Source organism: Lipotes vexillifer, unplaced genomic scaffold, assembly GCF_000442215.2.
Source record: "Lipotes vexillifer unplaced genomic scaffold, Lipotes_vexillifer_v1.1 scaffold1491, whole genome shotgun sequence".
In the NCBI taxonomy this organism is placed as follows: domain Eukaryota; kingdom Metazoa; phylum Chordata; class Mammalia; order Artiodactyla; family Lipotidae; genus Lipotes; species Lipotes vexillifer.
The window spans coordinates 281,616-302,433 of record NW_006771679.1 but is presented as its reverse complement, the minus strand read 5'-3'; the positions used below and the strand labels follow the sequence as shown (position 1 = coordinate 302,433).

Genomic DNA, 20,818 nt, shown 5'->3' with positions numbered 1-20,818 from the left:
GGGGGGAGGGGGGGTGGACTAGGTAATTAACAACTTCTTAGACAAACTGTTAACAATTGTATTTTGGCTCTACTTTTAGAAGTCCTTGAGTCTACAAATTCCTGAGATCTTTTGGGATTTTCGTGGGGATTAGAATTAGGTTTATTCCTAGTTTTCTCCACGACTACTTTCAGATTTAGCTTTTTCAGTTCTGCCCAGCTTGTTGCTCCTTCTATCTAGCTTTTCCTGGTTCCCACAAGCTTGTTGGTACTTCTATTTTCCTTTTTGCCTCATAGCTTTATGCCTTGAAGGGAAAAGGCTCTTCATTTTAGTGGGGCTTTAGGAGGCTGCAAAATTAGACGCATGTAATCTACCACTTTTTCCCTAGACGTGTCTGTATGAGCTTCTTAGTTTCCCACTCAATTCCTTTCAAATATATCATCATTCAAATGTCTTTGGTTGCCAAATAGCATTAAGCTTTTACATTCATGTTCAAGAATATTACCATTTCTATATCCCCAAATGCTTTCATGGGGGTGGGAGGCACTGAGAGTGATAGGTGAAATAAAGATTGCTGGTTTACAAAGAAAAAGGGAAATTCTGAGTTTTCATGTAGCAAACTCTTCTAATCACACATAGCTCTCATGTGATTTATTATGCTTTTTTTTTCTTAATAGTCATTGTAAAATAAGTAGGAAGTAATTGCCAGGTTTTGTCACCGATAACTCTGGTATGAGTAAAAAAAAAGGGGGTGGTGGTGGTGGTCTCCTATTGATTAGTTTAAGACTGCAATAAAGAATCTAACTAAAGATGGAATTTGGTTAACTTCAAAGTAGAGACCAGATTTAGTGATGGGGAATAAAGCCCTGTTTTGTTATGTTATGGCCCATGAGTTAATCCAAAGAGCTCTGGTGGGCTTAGTTGCAGATAGGAAAAGGAATCTAGCTAGATTTTAAAGAACATTTTTATGTAGGCAGGCCAAGTCTTGCTTATCTAAGGATTCTCTAATTGGATGCCATGAAGTGATGCACTTAACACAAGCTGCAACGTAAGAATGAAACAACAAAATGAAGCAAAACAGAAAATAAGATAACTTGGGCAAGGAGTGGAAGGGAGAATAAAAATCTAACTGAAGGTAGTTAAAACTCAGAGCATTACTAATGACGTCAAATCACATCATTGTGTTCTGGCTAATTGGAAGCTGGTGTCATCAGTTTTTGTCTAGACGGGGTAGCTTGTTTACCAAAAGACTGGCCAGACTATGTTTGAATGCAGATATTTATTTAATGGATATGCTAATGATCAGCAAATAAACTGCTTGCAGCTTTGAAATTGTCTAAAATAATTTCCCCTTTGAAAGTTCACTCACAATGTTTGAAAATTCACAAGGTATTATCTGCTTGCTCACCTTATAATCACAGTTTCAGTTACACACCTTATCAAGAATCCAGCACCAATGCTGTATCAACAGGGCAACATGAAGGGGAAATCTGGTGAACATCAGAGGGATCCAACCCCTGCAGGGCTTAAGCCAATTCACACAGCACAGTAAAGTTATCTGCTTTATCAATCAAAAAGAGCAGGAATACAAAGGCAATCTGAGAAGTGGTGTTTCTTCCAAGGAGCTGACAATCTGAGGAGGAAAAACATATATGGGAGAAGTTGGAAAATATTCAAATGCTGAAGTGTCATAATGTCTCCAAATGCAAAAGAAGTTCCACTGGGGATCTGAACTGAGCTGTGGCAGACAAGGACGTGAACAGGTAGCTGGCAAGAGAGGAGAAAGGGCAGCCTACAAAAGGGAGAAAAGGAGAATAAAGAAAGGGAGACAGACTAGAAATAGCTGTGCTCTGTAATCTGGAGTAAAATGGTATTGAAGTGTTAGGGAGCTGAATACAATTAAGTGCCGGGAACCAAAGCAAGAGTGAAGGTTTCTACGCACAAGAAAACTTAATTCTTACAATTATCAGCTGAATACTGACCCACCTCTTATTTGTCATTAGACATAGAGCTGTCTTTGCTTCAGAAACCTGGTAGCCTCACTTTCTATCTCAATGTCTAGAAATAAATTTAAGCCAAAGAAATTATGTTTTTCACCCATGAGAAAATGAGGTTCTGCCTAGGGAACGGATGTGTGGTATTCTTGAGCTAGCTGTTACTAGAATGACAGGGAAGAATGAGGGGTCCAATAATGAGAGAGGCTGAATAAACTTACGATGCCAAATTATTAACTGCAATTTCACTTTATTTTCCCATCAGGGATTTTCCCACTTATTGAAAATACATAATAGTGATACTGATTCTTTTCCTTTACTCTAAACTTTCACTCTAACTTCTGCTCTAAACTTTATCTATTTTAACATCTTTATTGGAGTATAATTGCTAGGGGCAGGACAGGAATAAAGATGCTCTAAACTTTAGATTTAGAAGCTTTAGATTTATCAAACTACTACAAAGATAATAGAGTTCCCGTATACCCCACGCCCAGTTTCCTCTATTCCATACTTTACTCAGATGGCCTCAGTTTTCCCCTAATGTCCTTTCTCTGTTCCAGAATCCCATTTCGTTTACATTACACTTGGTCACGTCTCCTTAGGCTTCTCTTGGCTGTGACAGCTTCTCACATTTTTGTTTCTCATAACTTGGAGTTTTGACTACTGGTTGGATATTTTGTATGATGTCCCTCAACTGGGATGTCCAATGTCTTTCTCACCATTAGACTGGGCTTATGTGTTTTTAGGAGGAAGACCACAAGGCAAAGTTCCATTTTCGTAACATCAAACCAAGAGTATATACTATGAACATGACTTACGCTGTTGACGAGGGCCTTGATCACCTGCTGAGGGTGTCTGGCAGGCTTCTGTAAGTGTAAAGTGATCCTACCTCCCCTCCTGGCCATATTGTACTCTTTGGAATAATGTCACTTTGTGCAACCTGCACTTAAAGCGAGCGGGGACTTATGTTCTATCTCTGAGGGCGGAGGATCTACAAAAACTCTTTGGAACTCTTCTGCAGACCTCTTTCCTATATTTTCACTCATTTATATTAGCATGGACTCACGGGTATTTTATACTTTGGGTTATAATCCAATCCTATTTTATATTGTTGCTCTGACATTCCAGCATCACTGTAGGAATTTTTTTTTTAACATTTATTTAGGCTGTGCCGGGTCTTAGTTGCAGCATGCGGACTCTTAGTTGCAGCACGGGGGATCTCGTTCCCTGACCAGGGATCAAACCCAGGCCCCCTGCATTGGGAGTACAGAGTCTTACCCACTGGACCACCAGAGAAGTCCTGGAATTTTTTTTTAATTGCTTACTTCTCATTGCTGTAAGATGCTCCAGGCATCCTTGTATGCTTCCTACCCTAGTCCCAGAATCAGCCATTTCTCTCCTAGGAGCAACTCTTGGCTCTTTTTATTGGAGATGGCATTAGAAACCAAGGTGTACTGTTGCTAGTGGTTAAAATCATCTCAGTGTTCTTTTTTCTTTTTTTTGGCCATACCGTTCAGTTTGCGGGACTTTAGTTTCCCAACCAGTGATCGAACCCAGGCCCCAACCGGGGCCCCTGCATGGAAGGGTGGAGTCCTAACCACTGGACCACCTGGAAATTCCCTCTCTTTCTCTTTTAAAAAGGAAAAAAAAAGTTAAAACCCCAATTCTTGTTTTGTTTACCTCTGACAAAACTAGGATATATACAAGTTAGCTCCACAGTGTCTTCAACTAATGATCTTGAAAAGGTAAAGTCAATATATGTCTGTGTAATGACCAGAGGGGGGGGGGCTAAAGAAATCAGCATTCATGAAGTATGCCTCCCTTTATACCTCCGATATTGTAAAAACAAATTCCTCTCTTTTGTCTTAATCAAAAGTAGATACTGGTTCAAAGTGGGAATTGTGTTTTTATTAACTGCCCACATAAAACAGACCCTTTCATATAGCTATGAGAAAGGAATTTGTTCATTGTTTTTGCTATGGTAGGGGAAGAAGGAAGGCACAACATGAATCTTTTAGGCACTTTTTATTTTCCAAAAAAATTTGTCATTTATATATATAAACATCTCATTCTCTCAAAAAATTCTACAACTATACAGCTGTTTGCTCCATTATTTGCATAGGAAATGACCACAATACAAAAATAAGAGGGAAAAAGAAGCAAAACAGCAACCAACTTATGCTTTCCATGTAGGTATGTTTCCACGTATAAACATTTTGAAGCCTCTTACAAAATATTTACACCGTTTGTCATCTATTTACACGTTTTTAAGAGCAACTTTTCTAACAAACAAAACTATAATTTATCAAGTTATGAAAATTTTCTAAAAAATTTACTATATTACCACAAAATAAATAAAGATAAACAATATTTTAAAAACAAAATTAAATTTTCATTTCAATTAAGACCGCTTTTGGCATTTTGCTTATTCATTCTGCCCTTTGGTTGACAGCATCAGTGTCACATTACTATTTTATATTGCATATGTGTAGCACTTACTTCCTTAAGTTTTCAACATGTCATTTATAATTAAAGGCAGACACTGAGTCAGTATTAACAATAGATTAACTAAACTGCACTGTAATTTAGGTAAAATTACTGTGTCTCACTGTATATTACATGCAAAGTCGACATAAACTGGCATTTAACCAACTGTACTGCACGAGCAAACATCTCGATATATGAAACCTGCATCATAAATTCCATGTTTCCATATACGAAAACTACATCATAAACTCAACATTGCCATGTGAAAACTACATAAGTCCATCTTTTTAAAAAATGATACTGTTCAGCTTATTGTAAGAGGTTTAATTTTTGAATATTGTTAACTGTTTTTTAGCTCAAGTTCACAATTCATACAAAATGTCGCTCATATTTAAAATAAACAATCTGATTTTAATCAGTGCATGAAATCTGCTTTTGAAGTTCATCTGAATGATTATTCTCTCTTCCCCCTAGAGAAATGAATTTGGTAAGGTTTTAAAAGGTATCTTACCACAGGTTCTAACTGTCAATGTATTCATGGTTATTTTCAAAAGAATTATTTATGATTTTTCCCCAAAACAATCTTAGAAAATGTGTAATAAACCTATAAAGCTGATTTGCATATTTACAAAATTTCGAAGAGCAAATATAGGCAACTCATATTTAAAAAAAAAAACACGTTTGTTCAATGGCTATTTGGAATTGCCAGGTATGCTGCGCACCTCTAGAGAATTACCTAGTATTGAAAAAAACTCCTCTGATGTCAAGTAAAATCTTGACACACAATCCAGCCGACTTCCTGTGCCTGCCAACTGACTTGTTTACTAAACACTGTCACATTAAACGGTGGTGCTTTGGGAAGAACACTGCAAACACACCCTGCACGCCCGATCCGCACTGAGATGAGGCTGCCTGTCTGAGATGATTGGCATCTGCCTGGGTGAAGCCAGGTTACAGCAAGCATTCCAGATTCTGAAAAGGACCAAACACTTTGGTATTAATACAATGTATTCCCTGTTTTCTCAAATATACAAAATATACATTTCCAGTCTTTTGTTTTCGTTTTCATCTTTCTCTATATAGTTAAGTTTGTAGTTTAGAATTTTGCCAAGCGAGCGGAGGAGCGGCGGCAGGCGATACGCGGGCGGCGGCGGCAGCTCAGTTCTGGTGCCTCTTCATATGCAGGGCCAGGTGGTCCGAGCGGGAGAAGCTGCGGTTGCACACGCCGCACTGGAAGGGCTTGGCCCCCGTGTGCTTGCGGTAGTGTCGGGTCAGCTCGTCCGAGCGCGCGAACCTCCAGTCGCAGCCTTCCCAGGTGCACTTGTACGGCTTCTCACCTGCGCCAAGGGACCAAGAGGAGGAGGTGAAGGGGTGACTCGGAACACGGACACAGGCAGTACTGCCTGCTAAGGCGTTTCTCTTAAACTCATGCTCCGAGGAGGGAAGTGTGCAAATTCCTTGATGAACTAAAAACCCCTCGAGTCATCTAGCGCAGAGAGTCACTGTTTTGCAGAAGAGCACTTAATTACAGAGAGAAAAAGTATTCTGCTCATCAATACTATAAACTTAATGGACCACAACTGAAATCCTTTACTTCAGCAAAGTGGTCCTAAAAGTTTCTGAATTAGCCACACTGAAACGTCCAGCACGTAAGCCAGTTTGCTTGAACACATGGCTTTCCAAAATGGACTACTGGGCACTGGCTCTTTGAAATTCACTCCAGTACACATACGTACACACCTTCCCATTTTTCAGACTGAAACAAACCAAAGCTAGAAAAAGAGTAAAGTTGAATGGTGCTAAGGCTTTATGCATTTGCTATTTAATAATTCCTCAACCAGATCAGAACGTCTGGTACCGATAACTTCACTTTGGTGAAGGGTCATGAAACAGCCACAACAATTCTAACACTCGCTGATAAATGCATTTAATTTTCCTCTGCAATGCATTGAGCCAAAAAGCAAAATTCACTCACTCCATCAACGACGTGCCAAATGCATATTATATGCCAGGCACCGTCCTGAATGATTAGGATAAAACAAAAATGCCTGACCTCATGAAGCTTGTATGTATAACATAGAAAAGCCTCTAATTCAATCTTCCTGTTCTTTCACAGCTCTCTTCACTTAAATGGTGAATTGATATCTGAGTCGCTGCCCTACCCCCTGCAATCTGTATTTTTCTAAATGTTGTCTAAAGTTTGCTGGTTGCTCATCTTTCAAAACTACTCAATATTGGCAGCCCAAAAGGATTCTGCCTATAGTGGCACCCAAAGAAACTCCCAGATGGTCTGGCAAAGGCCTTTGCTACCCTTCACTCCAGACCAGCTTCTGACTTCATGCAATTACCCTGCATCATTGCATATTTTTGATATGCAAATAAAATTAATGTCACTTTTGGGAAAAAAACTACTTGCTATTTATAAGGCAGTCGTAACTCCCAGTTTTAGAACTGATTAATCCTATTTAATTAAGATCATGTATTCCTCTAAATAAATCCCCAAACCTAAGAACTTCTCGCTGAGCATTCACTAGTAGTTCCTATATTTTTGCTTTATTTTGTTATGATTTTCCATGAATTTGTTTAAGATGAGAGTTTGTGAAGTCAATCTACATATTAAAGTACTGCTGGCTTACTGCTGAGTTTTATATGGATAGCATTTTAAAACTCTGAGTAGCCAAACTCCTAAATTCCTTAAAACATTTTCTTCTGCAAGGGAAGAGGTGCTTTGAACACTGGTTACTCAGTACCACAATGAAATCCAACTACCTTTCTGCCTGATTTAGCAGGATCATATTCAGGAAGTTGTAAGATTACTCAACTGAGTCCAAATTTTAAAAGACATTGTTCACATCAACTGAGATTTCCACAGCTCGTGGTTAATGTATTTTTGCTGTCCTGATAACCACTCTTGACACCTGAACAAAATCCCATTAAGGACAAAGATGGAAGGGCCAGAGCAGCCCTCTGAATTTTGTACCAGTTACTTCCCAGGAGATTTCCTTTCCACACCTGTGGTGTGCACCCCTTAGCCACCCTTCGCCTCTCCTCTCCTCTGCCTCTGAGCCAAGACACAGATGTTTTTTGTGTTTTTAAGTCCCTTTTAGGTTCCTACTGTTCCATTAAAAAAAAATGCACACCTCAATACCTGAAGTGTTTTTTTTCCCCCTCAGAGTAAACTCAAAGAATTTAAGCTAATATACTTAAACCTTTTGAGTAACAAGAAATAAACCACTTTTCTTTCACTTATATTCACATGTAATCTGTTTAATACATAGAAACGTCTTAATGCCAGTTGTAAATGTAGCTATCACTCTCGTCGATGTAAATCATACAGAAAAAATTAACCTTTTGCACACAAGTGTTTGTTTTTGTTCCCTGTGAAAAATAAATCACAAAAACAAACATGTTGGTTAAATATTTTACTGTCATTTAATGGGAAGAGAAAGTTATTTCTGATGTCTGAGGCAAGGAAAAAAATTCCTAAAGTGCCCCAATTTTAAAAGAAGTCATTCTAGTCTTTTGAATTGAATAATTAAATGGCAAGAGAACTGAATTTTCAAAGTTTATTTAAGAAACAAGGGACACTAGACTCTTTTTGTTCACTATTTTTACTGGCTAGGAAGCAATAAACTGCATCAGTATTTTTAAAAGTTTACTTTACTGATTGGTTGAAAAACGGTAGCCATGAAAATTCCTAAAACATTTGGGGTTTTGCTCTCAATTTATATGTATCTATAGATTATTCAGCCAAGAATACTACCACTGTCTGGACGTTAGTTATGGGGCCAGGGCTTCACCATAAAAGCAAGGACAACTATTCCCCACTTGAGGCAGTTTCTACGGGATTTGTTCAAGTGTCAACACGGCTCAAGTAAAACATTGTAGAGGAAACTGGTACCCAATTTCTGGCCAAATAGCAGATTCAGGCCTTTCTTCCTCAGCCAGAAGCACTATGCATAGTACTTCTGGGAAACCAAACTAACTTCCTTTAAGTTATTTCAACAAGATAGAGCTTTCAAAAGTTTAATTGGATTTTTACAGAATCTCTTTCCAATACCACCAATTTAAAATATTTAGTTAAGCTCTTTCAACATCAACTGTATTTTTAAGTTCTCATGCTATTAATGTGAAACTTTCCAAAGGCAAAAAGAAAAAAAAAAGTGACAAATTTGTACAGCATGTAAAACAAGCTTCAATTATCTCAAATAAAGTATGTACTTTCTCATTCTCTTTTTAAATTACTAGGATTATTTTACTAGAAATCCCTGATCTTTTAAAAAATTGTTAAGTTACACATACATATGGGTCCATACTGATTAAGTCAATTAATGTTAAGCAAAAACATTACCAGTAGAAGGGAGCAGGCAGAAGCAGACACTGAGCACATACTCCCAACTCAGGTACTTGTATCTCATTTATCCTCACAACACCTCCAGGCGTCAGAAGCAAAATGATGAGCTCCACGTTCAGAAGCCTGGCCTGCCACTTTTCCTCAATGTCCTGCCTACATCCTCCATTAGCAAACACTGATACACGCTCTATATGAATGATTTAAGGAACACAAAGATACTGTTCACCTCTATTTAAAGATTCTGAAGCCACCTGTGAAGGTCAGTTAATGACTAGCTTAATGCACTGAGAGCAGGCCTGAAATCGCAGACAGTCTGAAGCACAGGACACAACCCGACTGAGCCATCCCTGGCTGGGCGGAGACCTGCTTTTCAGGACCTGTGGAGTCCTGAGAGCTGTTCTATGCTGGGACTGACAATCCCCAAATATCACCTAATGATGGCTCTCTTTTACCCCAGGCTAAAGGAACTTCAGTGGGTTAGCAGAACATGTCTGTAAAGTATTTGAAAAGTCTTTAGCGATGTTTTCTCTTCTGTTGAATAGATTATGACTTTTGAATCTACCACAATAGAATGGGAAAAGTTTCTCTGCTCTGCTGAACATACTCAATAGACTAACACCAAGGCCTTTCCCTAGAATGTTCTACACAGATTCTTCTAACAAAAGAAAAATATCACAGATGGCAATATTTATCTTACAATAGTTATTTTAGGTAACGTTTTTGTTACAGCAAATTTGTGTACCTGGTTTCCTTCCTGATGGCTAAAAAATAAATCCAATCAATTACGTTTGACAGAGGCCCAAAATCATCAAAATTAAAGTCAATGTATAACCTGTACTGATGAGTGTAACCTGTACCAAGTGACTTGCAAAACACAACGAATAAGACTTGATCCCTGGCCTCAAAGAGCTTAACACCCATATTCTATTCTGACTGTTAAAGTGGAATAAAATTATTTCGATAGTCAATACTTAAGCTTAATTCTTAGAATTTGAGTCCTTGATGCTCAAGATGAGCTCTTATTTCAGGAGGAAAATATTTTCATGCAATTCAAGAATAATCAGATCTTTTCCCATCATTAGCGACTTAAGGAATTTAGAGCTGAAACAGTATACATTCTAATAAAAGGATAAAAAAAGAAGCTTTAATCCAAGATTAAATAAACTCATAGGGAAATGTTAGGTATCTTAAAAAACAGATAAAGCAAGACGATTTGGGCTAATTAATTCATATTTCTATATATCTATGTCAGTAATTTTCCATTAAAAATCTTTTTATTAAAGGTCATTGCAGAACATCTCCTACACCTGGCAACAGAAGGGTAGGCAGTTCATTTCAAAGATCTGTATTGCCAGTATTTGCAAAATGCACCTAATGTTTACTAGATATAGTATCCCTGTCAATAATGTACTCACTTTAAGGAGGCTAATTAAAAGGATATATTAAGAAATTCCCTTCTTTCTCCCTGTGTGTGTATCTTTAAAATCAGACTCACCTGATTCCTTCTAGAAAACCTCTGAACAGTCCAAGAGAAATCATTCCACTTCTCTATATCCCCATCATCACTTAGATGTGATTTAAATGACTGATTTACACTGGCACAGATATTGCTGAATGAAGGCTTCAAATTGCTGTATTTTGCCTCCTTAACTAGCCGTGAAAGTTCCTCAAAGGCAGAGACCGTCTTCTGTTGCCTCACTTTTCCTCATGCACCTTTGGTTAATCACGTTTGGCCCAAGGCTGACCAACTTGGGAATTTTCATTCACGAAAAGGAGGGAAGGTATGAGACAGGAAAGCATCTAGTGTGAGGCCACCATGTGTCTTTTTTTTCTACGAACCCACCTGCAGCAGGGCTTTGCCTGGTTCTGTTTTGCTGAGGACCACTGAGTGTAATCTGATTAAAGGTACATTTAGGCGAGAACCGTACTTTTAGCCTCTTCAGAAGGACATGTTCAGAATCAGTTGATTATCCATCCTGAAGTTTTCCAAGGATAAATCAACTATGAAAATGAGCTTTCTTTTCCAGAACTGGACTGGATTTGGTGAAAACCAAGCAGTTGTGGAGTCCCTAGTGCTGGCCAAAGGCAGCCAGGGAGCTGCCACACCTGAAGGGGACAGGGGTGGGTGTGATATCCTGGGTGACAGGATATCTCTAGCCCAGCAGGACCAATCTCTAGGCACCTAAGCTCCTCTCTGCTACTTCTCCTAGGGGTTCTGGACAAAAACACCCTCCATCATTGATAGTGTTAATGAAATACCAATTCCTGAGTCTCCTGACAAAAAGACAACATTCAGATTCACCTTCTTGTAATAAGAGCCCAAACCGAATTTTTTTTAAAAAAAGCAAAGTCTTGGTGAAATATTTTACCTTCTCCTTTTTAACCAAACCAGAAAAATTCTATGTTTTCATTTTTCTAGCACTGAATGAGTACTAGATATCCTTTCCTTTAATTTGCACTTAACGTGGTTACCTTGGCCTGCAGATTCTTCCCAACTCTTAAAGGTTTATATTTATAAAGTAGTCAAAAGTATTTTCTTTTGCCCCGATGTTTTTTAATGAACGCTACCTATGGTGTACTTCTAAAACAGTAACTCACCCTTAATCAGAGTTGTTAAAGATCCTTGAATATAAATAATACAGGCTGACAGAATAGGAATGCTGCTATAGAGACACTTACTGAAGTAGGACATTACTTTGTTTCTAATCTTTCACCTGAAAAGACAGTAGCTCATCAAGTCAACAACTATTACATTCTATAGAGCTAAAAATATCTGCCAAAGTAAAAACCTTTGGTGATTAAACCATTACTTTAAAAAAAACTACATTCTCACTACCTTCGCAGCTAACTGTTTCTGTCTCAACTTCAGCAATTCTATTTAATCCATCTATGAACCACCTTCTCCCACTAATTTATAAAAACAAAAGGAAGAAGAGATTCTCTTTGGATCCTCCACAAGATCAGCCAAAAACGTATACTTAATCAAATTATACTTCTTAACCTTCCATAAGCTTTATCATCTCAAAATAACGTTTAATCAATTTCCTATGTAAATGTTTTTCGGATGAAAGAACAAGTCCCAGAAGCAAAGTTTAATCTTCCCAGTGAGTCATTAAAAAGAAATTGTTTCTAAGCTTTCACGCTCATAAATACCTTTCCAGGGGTCTGAACCAGAGAATCTCTTTAAGCCATTATTTATTTATTTTTTTACATTAACTTGAAATTGTCAATATAGAAAATAAATTTCAAAGCTGAAAACAAAAATAATTTAAGAATGTTTAACTAGTAACATATAACACAGGCTAAATGTGATACTTTTTCCTGCATAGTTTTCAAATATAGACTCAAAAAAATCACTAAGCACTAAATAATTTCATTCTGCAAAACTTCTTCACCTCTACAGACAACACAGGTTACACATTTAAGCAATATTGATCTCTAGATCCAAATTGCATGATCTCCACTAAGGCCATATACACAATCATATGCTGATTTTAGCTCTAAATCATCTTCTAAAGAAATAACGTCCCTCCTATATTTTTTAAGTGTTTTACCACTTCCCACAGTTCCACAAAAGGAGTAACTCATGCTCAGAACATTATGAATGTTTTCTATTTGTGGGGAAGTGCTACAAATCAAAATACCTTTATTAACAACATGGTCAGTATTTTAAAATGAAAATCCATACCTAATATATTTAATGGATAGTAAGTGTAGAGCAAGGAACTAGACAGGAATTTATACCTAAGGATTTTTTAGTACCCAAACTGAAACTAAAATCAATGCTTAGTAATAAATCTCTAGCAGAGATTCTGTATTTTAAAGTATACATGGTAACATCTTAATATAAATGTCATTAGAAAAGAAAGTGTTCTACAGAGCGAGTAAGGCAGAACGTAGGAATTTAGTCTCTTTACAAGTAGGCTTGGGCTCAAAATCTTTGCAAGGCTTACTGTGAAATTCTTTCTTAAACAAGGAATCCCAAACACAGCAAACTGTGAGATTCTAACAGGATAGTGCTTCACCCACAGTCCATTTTGTGTTGTTATGTTATTTATGTTTCCATTTTCTTCTGTGGGGTGTTTCCAATGGTCCTTTTCTTGTCAACCCATGGCAAGGCGTTCTGGGGTCATTTAGTCCCCACGTAGCAGCCCGTGCAGAGTCTGGGTCTGAGGGATACTGGAGCCCAGTGCGTGTGCTGCTCAGACTCTGCACAGATGCTCGTTTTCTGCCCGGCTCCAGACAGCTGACAAACGACCTTAAAATGTTACCATACCCGCTTTCCCCAACTGCTTTAGTATATACTCTAGGGTTGTGCACAGCCATACATGTAACTACAACTACACAGATTTCAAACATCTGTATTCAGAGTTCACTATTTACTTTTTCAGAACTCTTTCTTTGGAAAGTAAGTACTTTTTACTTATGTGTAAACACAATTTTCAAAGAAATTTCCACACTCAATGTAAAAGCAGCATTTTAACTTACAGTACTCTTAGGCATACCAAGAAACCAGTATCAGATGATGAGAAATGTTTTCAATTTCTTGCAAATTTTTCTTTGTTATATATAGTCTTAACTTTTTCCTGTATTTTGGCCCCAAGCCTGTGCTCAGAAGTTTTTAAAATCTTCACTACGAAATTAAAGACAGTAAGATGTATGAGCAGAAACAACTATACTGCTGGTTGCAGCAGAATATTCTTTTTGATTTATGAATCAGTTTAACAGTCACCTTGACTTGTAAGGGCAGAATGGTATGTGAATCTCTTTTTTAAAAAGGTGCTTGGGAGCAGCTTTCAAATGATGGCAATGGGTAAAGCCCCTTGTACACATCATGAGGCTTACACAAATTTCAGTAGAATGTTCGAATTTAAATGCTGTTAAGAGTGCAAATAATTTTATTTGGAAATATACACTTCTCGACACTGTTGCCTAGAAGCAGCCATAATTATTTCTAACCAGAGGCATGACATGTATATACACACACTACAAATAACAAACAAACACCCCTACACACATTTATGGATACCCGTATAGGCTTATAAGTATGGTACCACATGTATATAAAGATGTAGCATGTTTTTAAGTGAAATAGTTTTTTTCCTAGAAAAGAGGAAACATCCGTTTCAGGTATTCTGTCTACCCATATATAGAACTTTTTATTATTTGCATATTCTTTCTGAATAAAGAAATCGAAGTGTATAAACTTAGAAAAACTTGAATGCTATGAGACTTCTGGTTCAAGAAACTGATTATTTTCTACTCTTTCATCCCAAATTTTTTTAAAAAGGTCTTGTTTTGGAAGGACTATTTCCTTATGTTCAATTTTTAAGTCAAGAAGCATTTGCAATCTAAAAATCCAGAATATGCAATTAAATAGAACTCAGGCATAGGCTGTTTTAACTGCTTAAATCGTTTTTAAAACATAAGGTAACTTGACATTTTAAAGCAATCACAATTATATTCCAAAGAAATCCTAGGGTCCTTCACATTCTGCCTGCAAAATGGCAATCATTTCAAAAGTCATTTTTTAATTTTTGATATCAAAAACAAGATCGACCTTCCCATATAAATTGTTTTTAAAGTCCCCTAACAAATTGTCAGGGGTGGTGGGCAGGGGGTAGGCGGGAGACAGAAAGAAAACAAAAATCTAATACATGAGAGCAGTTACTTAGAAATACCTGGGCCTTTAAAGGAAGAAGAAGAAGAAAAAAGACTTCGCTGGCTTCAGATACATTCATTAAAAAACAACAGGCAGGGAGGGGAGGATGCAATGAGAGAGCACAGGTAATTTTCAAAGGCATTGTCTAGAAACTAGAAATGAGGAGAAAACAACCTCAATGCTCTATGATTACCCAAGAACGGGTTTAGCCAGATGAACAAGTCTGCTACAAACCCTCCCCAAGGCATCTGAAAGGCTATCAAACAAAACTTTATTAAACTGGATTACAGGGTCTCACTCATCAGATGTCGATGGCCACACATTTATGATCTGGTGAAAAAGTCGATGCATGGGACCCAAACTAGGCCTACATCTTCTTTTTAGTTGTTGTTTTTTTTGTTTTTTTTTTTTTAAGTACGAGCATTGTTAAGACAGCCCACTATTGAATTTCTCTGCCAGCAGGTCAAGTTCCAGAATCCTAGGTATAAGCATTCAGAGCACTAAACCCTGACAGGGGTTGCAAGGCCATTTAGATATGCTCTGACTACATCCCTGCAATAAGCAGTTGATTACATCGTTATATAGTATCGCCCTCCTCTTTTATTAGGAGACTTTAACCTCAGGAGAAACGTGTTCTCTCCTTTCTATCTCCTGTTTCAAGGACTTTCAAAGGAAAATAAAACAATCGTTCAGAAGTTTTGAAGTTATTTCCTCTTCTCCTTAATCAAAATTCAAGTAGAAACCCATTTTCAATGTTTCCTTAATATATAACACACAAAGGGTAGTTTAGTATTTCTATAGGGAATGTTTTCATGGCCTTGTCATATGTATTCTGAAAACTTCAGATTGAGTTTATATGCTTAATGGCTGTTTGTTTAACTATAAATATAACTTCTACTTTGGGCTGCTGAGGTAAGATCTTTCCTTTTACGTGATCAATCTGTCTCTATCTAAAAACTCTGGGCCGGATTAACCCATTGGTTTCACTGATAAATACATGAGATGTCTTTTCTTTAAAAGCAAGTGCTCAGAAAGCCCTGGAATCTGCCACGTTGCCGCCAACACTATTCAGATTTGCAGAAGTAGTGTTTATCACTGCAATATCAAGTAATACTTCCTAAGGTGCATACAAAACGTCTGCAGCCATATTCCTCTTAGAGCTCGATCTCAGCACTGACCTTTGTTCAAAGGCTTTTACTTTTTAATGCAGCAGTTAAGAGATAACTGTTTCATTTATCAAAACTCAATTTCCATAGTAACATCCAGCCTGGGGAGATTCAAGTCCTCAGACTAATCCAACAACCCATTCAAAGGAACTGTTGAATACTTTGGTTTCCATAGCAATGATGGAATAAAACATTTTGCTAGGTCATTGCTTTTATTAGCAAACTTATTCTCTGAACTTTAGGTTAAAGCTGCATTTACTGAGAGAAAAAAAAAAAACAGAACATCACTTTGTATAGGTTCCTCCCTTTAGGGCTATCCTTTTAAGAAAATCACGAACAGTAACCACCATATATTTGCAAATACTTTGGGTACTTGGAGGCTTTTACAGCTTGCCACCTAGTTTCGTCCTCAAATGAGTTCTGATGTAAAGTTTTAAAATGAAAAAGCATTTTTAAATGATTGTATAGATCTGACAAGATATGTATTCACAAAATTATAGGGGCTAAACATGTTAAACACGGATGAGATATAAGCTAGAACAAAGATAAAGTCTCTCCGATGTATAAAATACGGGCTGGGGTAGGATGTAGAGTGACTTTTAAACCACGACCCCAGTTTTGCCCGATTTTAATACTCTGCAGTTTCGACCCTACCTTTCACCAAGCACGGAGAACATGCTAAACGCAGATATTTTAGGTTAAGGTGAAACTAAAGATAATGTATTCAGCAGTTATGCTTTACATGCTAAATAGAAAAGGTTTTAGTGTTTGATATAGTTTTATAGAAGCCAACTGATTTGTTGCGGAGGGAGAAAATGAGTTACATTTTTTCCTTCAAGATAGGAATAGCAGTGCCATTAAAGTTTTAAAATCCATTAGTAAACTTCGTTGTTTATGTTTGCGAGCAATTAATTCTATGTGAGGTGACAGGGCAAGGCCTTAGTGAGGGAACGTCAGCCTTTCTGGAACCAAACTTTTTCCCTGAACTGAATTTTGAGCCAAGCCAGTGCTGAAAAGGTAGGCCATTAAAAAAGTAAAAGTTGACAGAAGAAAGAAGAGATCAAACCACGTGTTGGCTTTTAAAGGATGAATACCACTTAATACTGTTTACAAAACTCACAGAATTAACAAGAAAATTAACATACCAGTATGAGTCCTCAGATGAGCTTTTAAATGAGAAGATTTTGTATAAACTTTTGTGCAGCCTAAAATAAAGAAGAACAGCGTGTCATTCTGGAGATCCTTTCGCAATCCTTACACTTGATGCCTTGGTGTTTAAAATCTGGCTTTAAAGAAGAAATCTCTCACACACGGACGTATTTGAAACTTCAATTTTCAGAGATGTCTTAAAGCATACTCCCCTACTACCTGATTAAAGGTATAATGTGATTTGCTTTATGTATCACTTTAGCAGAAAGAGAGCAGGCAATCAAGCCAAGCTACAAATGGGAAATTTGTGCTTATACCAGTAGGTGCTTTATACTAGTAGCACATACTTCAGTTATTTAAAAAATTTTAATGGCTCTAGAGCTGACAATGTTAAACCATGATCCAGGATGACTGCAATTTTCTGTACTCCCACATTTCTTGTTTTTTCATTTAGGATGTCATGCCATATCATGTATAATAAATTATACCCTGTATTAATCATAAGCTAGCTTATGCCAGCAACTTATAGATATATTCATAACCGTCATCAGTTTACATTTTGGGCCACGTATCTCATTCAAGAATGAGCATATGTTCACACGCTATCAGAACCAACCTTGAAATCTATTCTGTAGATAGTTCTGTCTTGTAGCAAAACCTACTCTTCATTCCCAGCCCTTATTTTCCCCTACCTTACTTAAGTAATCCCTTTTCAGAGTACTTAATGTAGAATTAAGAACTCCAATTTAGATTGCTACGGTAAACAAAGAAAATGTAGCAAGACTCTAAGATATATAATACTAAAGAGGAAAAAGTCCAAAGTAACCTTTTTTTCCAAATATTCCAGACTTTTTAACACATCACATAAACACTAGGTAACTAAATGGTTACAAACTTGGGTAAGGCACAGAGACTGGGATGCGACAAGAACAGAGTAGGTGAACTTTTTTTTTTTTTATTGTCAAGCACTACTCTCCTGTGTAAAAAGGCACACACAAACACACACTAAATACACATATCGACGCTTCAACCAGGTAGGATCACATACCCGGATAATCGCAGTAGTGGATGCGTCGTTTCTCCAAATCGGGGTTACTCCTTCTATTGTATCTGACAGGCTGGATGTTTTGCGAAGTAACTGGCAGGGTGGCAGGTAAATTTGGATTATGAATTGCCAGTTTAGAAGCAATTGTAGCAGCATAGGATGGAGGTGGGGTTAAATTCTGGAGCATCTCTGCTTGTCTATCTGGACTTCCAGGCTCTGAGCTTGGTGGTGACGGGGGGAAGTAAGTGGCCTGCTGGGAAAGAAACTGACTTGGCATGGGGTATGTGCAAGGGGGCATGCTCTGGAATTGCTTCATGGCAGTCTGCGGGACGGCAGAGGTGTGAGTGTTAAGACCCGCCATGGCGGCCGACACTGAAACATTAAGAGTGTCCATCACTGCTGTCTGGTTTGTAGAACTGGTCATATCTAGATCCGGTGTATTCAGGAGCTGGTACAGGTGGCCCTGCTGGGGAGGGACAGAAAGATGAAGGTCTGGTGTAGGAAGTTCTTGTTTGATGAAAATATTGTTCACCTCTGGAGCTGCGGTCTGGTGGGAGCTGAATATACTGGTGAACTCAGGGAGGGCCTGGGTCGGGGCCGGAGGAGGGGCTGTCGTTTCACTCTGGTGGCTGAAAATGGTAACAGGTTCTGTCTTGATGTGTGTTACGCACGGTCTCTGGGATTTGTAGAGGCCAGTTCTCAGGTGAGTGATGTCGGGGAGGAAGACGTTCATGTTGATACTGTAAGGTAACCCTTCACTGTCAGTGAAGAACTGGTCTACGACTGAGGCACTGTCTCGTCTATACTTTTTATGCTCTGGAATTATAGAAACTGGAGGAAGCTGAGGTGTCAGATACTTCTCCATTTCACATCTTGTCTAAAAAAGAAGAGATACAAACATGTATAATCCACCCAATTCATCATCTCAGGAAGGACAAACTGTGCTTACTAAAAATTCCCCCCAACAATCCTTATGAAAAGTACTAAGGCAAACTCCTAAGTATTGCTTATAAACATATCTGGTTTGTCAATTGTGTAACAAAATGGTTCACCAAAAACTTACAAAACTGTGTTTAACAAGTATTTGGTAAAATAGCCCCCAATCAACCCCAGATAAAAAGTGAAAGAGACAAACCAAGAAGAAAAAGGAAGCAAACAAAAAATATTCCTTTCTGATGCAATAATAAAATATACTTTATCATCACTCACGTACAAGCAGGGTTCCCTGCCCCATTACATTTAAGTTTGCAGCTGAAATACAGTATTGTAATATGGCCAAATTACCTTGATTCTGTTCATGTCATACAGGTAAATTCAGTGTTTAAAACAGCAAGAAAAAAAAAAAACCCAGCAAACCTTAACCATAATATTGCAAAGTTTCTCTCTCTCTCTCTTTTTTTTTGCTTGGGTTGATATTGCTAAAATATTTAATATAAAACATATTCCTTGGCTATTTCAGTGCCTTTTCCATTTTATAGTTCAGTGGAAACTTAAATACAATGTCTTGAGCAAAACACAGTATCCACTGAAAGAACAAACTAACTTCACCCTTCACCATTTGATCTAAATGTTGATTTTAATCAGCAGATTCTGTAATTGGTTAATATGATAATGAAATGTTCCTATTCATATCCCTATCTAAAACAGATCTTTAATTACCTAGGGGAAAACCATTCCCTTGGTAGAGTGGTGCTAAGGGGCCCGTGGGTGGGGAGAGGCTGCCTGTCGCCAGCACAGTCATCAGCCAAAGATTTATCGTGTGCTCCTCAGTGGGCCAATGCTACATTCCCCCTCACTCTGTAAAAAGCTCAACCTTATCCTCTTGTGTCTTCTAAGCAACAAACTGACAAATAACCAAATCATTTTAAAATGGTGATTTTTTTTTTTTTTTAGGACACAACCCAGCTTGTAACTGGTCTCCTCCGTCTTTTCCAGCTATCGTCTTTCCTGGTACAACATAAACTACAATTTTTTACACTGAAAGGAAATTTCAACAGGAAAAAAAACACAAACACACACAAAACACCCCAAACTAGATGCTCATAGAACGATCAACCACGGTATCCTAACCAGTGAATAATACAGTCATTTTCTGCTACTACTTAAGTTCAAGTGTTTCAAATCAGACCCCGAATCATTCGATGTGGATATAGACCGTGTCTCCCGCATAGACACGATTTAAAAATAAAAATTAACGCTCTGGTCTTGTGAGTCACTTCTCTGACAAATGCCACTGCCCTTTCACAGCACTGCGACACTCAGCAGACCTCCCGGAGCAGAAGCTGGGTAGCAAATACACAGTGTACCAAGGGGCTATTAAATGAGGCGTCTTGAAATAAACCGAACTAAACCCTTTCGTGCACTTCGCTCCCATGGTGGTTAGTGGTTTCTGATTTTAGCTCTTCCAGCTGTTTGCATGTGGGTATGTTTCCAATTTTTTTTTTTTTTTTTTTTTTCCTTGGGACAGGCTAAAAGTCCCGGGAAGTTTTTTCTGGGCTATATGACTCCCTGCGTGGGCGAAAGAAACAGGCGGTTGCTCTAATTCGGCTGCCGGGCAAGTGTAAAAGCCAACTGCCAGCTTTCATCGAGGCTCCAAGAGGAAATTTACACGCACATGAAGAAACCAACAACCCCCGGTCTTTCTTTGTCTTTCTTTTTAAGGAAAAATAAGCGCTCCAACACCACCTTACCTTTCCCAACTCCCGTTTCCCAAAGGCAGCCCTACGATAGCGTCTAAAGCAGGTTGCACCAAGGGATATGAAACCAGCACCCCGAGGGGCCTCCCTACAGCACCCCGATTTGCGTTTCCACTGAACCCGGGACGGCGTGGGGCGGGGGTGTGTAGGGGGGGAGTCCAAGGCCGGGGCAGCAGCAGGAGGCGGGATTAAGAGGACACGCGGAATCGAAGCAAAGTAGGGCGTGAGGTACGAGGTTTCATCCCACGAGTGGAAGAAAAACAACTAAGGTGCGTGTGCGCACCAG

General features: G+C 38.2%; 1 protein-coding gene across 3 annotated transcripts in view; it reads right to left on the bottom strand.

The window, feature by feature from the left end:
- Positions 1-3,982: 3,982 nt before the first annotated feature.
- Positions 3,983-20,818, bottom strand: part of KLF5 (KLF transcription factor 5) — a 28,828-nt gene continuing 11,992 nt past the window's right edge. For 2 of the 3 annotated variants that reach the window (XM_007447096.1, XM_007447094.1), the window contains 3 exons: positions 17,840-18,713; positions 16,788-16,847; positions 3,983-5,797 (listed from right to left, as the gene is read on the bottom strand). In XM_007447096.1, the coding sequence (XP_007447158.1) occupies positions 5,619-5,797; positions 16,788-16,847; positions 17,840-18,701 (1,101 nt within the window). In that variant the 5' untranslated portion in view covers positions 18,702-18,713 and the 3' untranslated portion in view covers positions 3,983-5,618. The remainder of the gene's footprint in view (positions 5,798-16,787; positions 16,848-17,839; positions 18,714-20,818) is intronic. The other variant, XM_007447095.1, reaches the window with a different exon arrangement.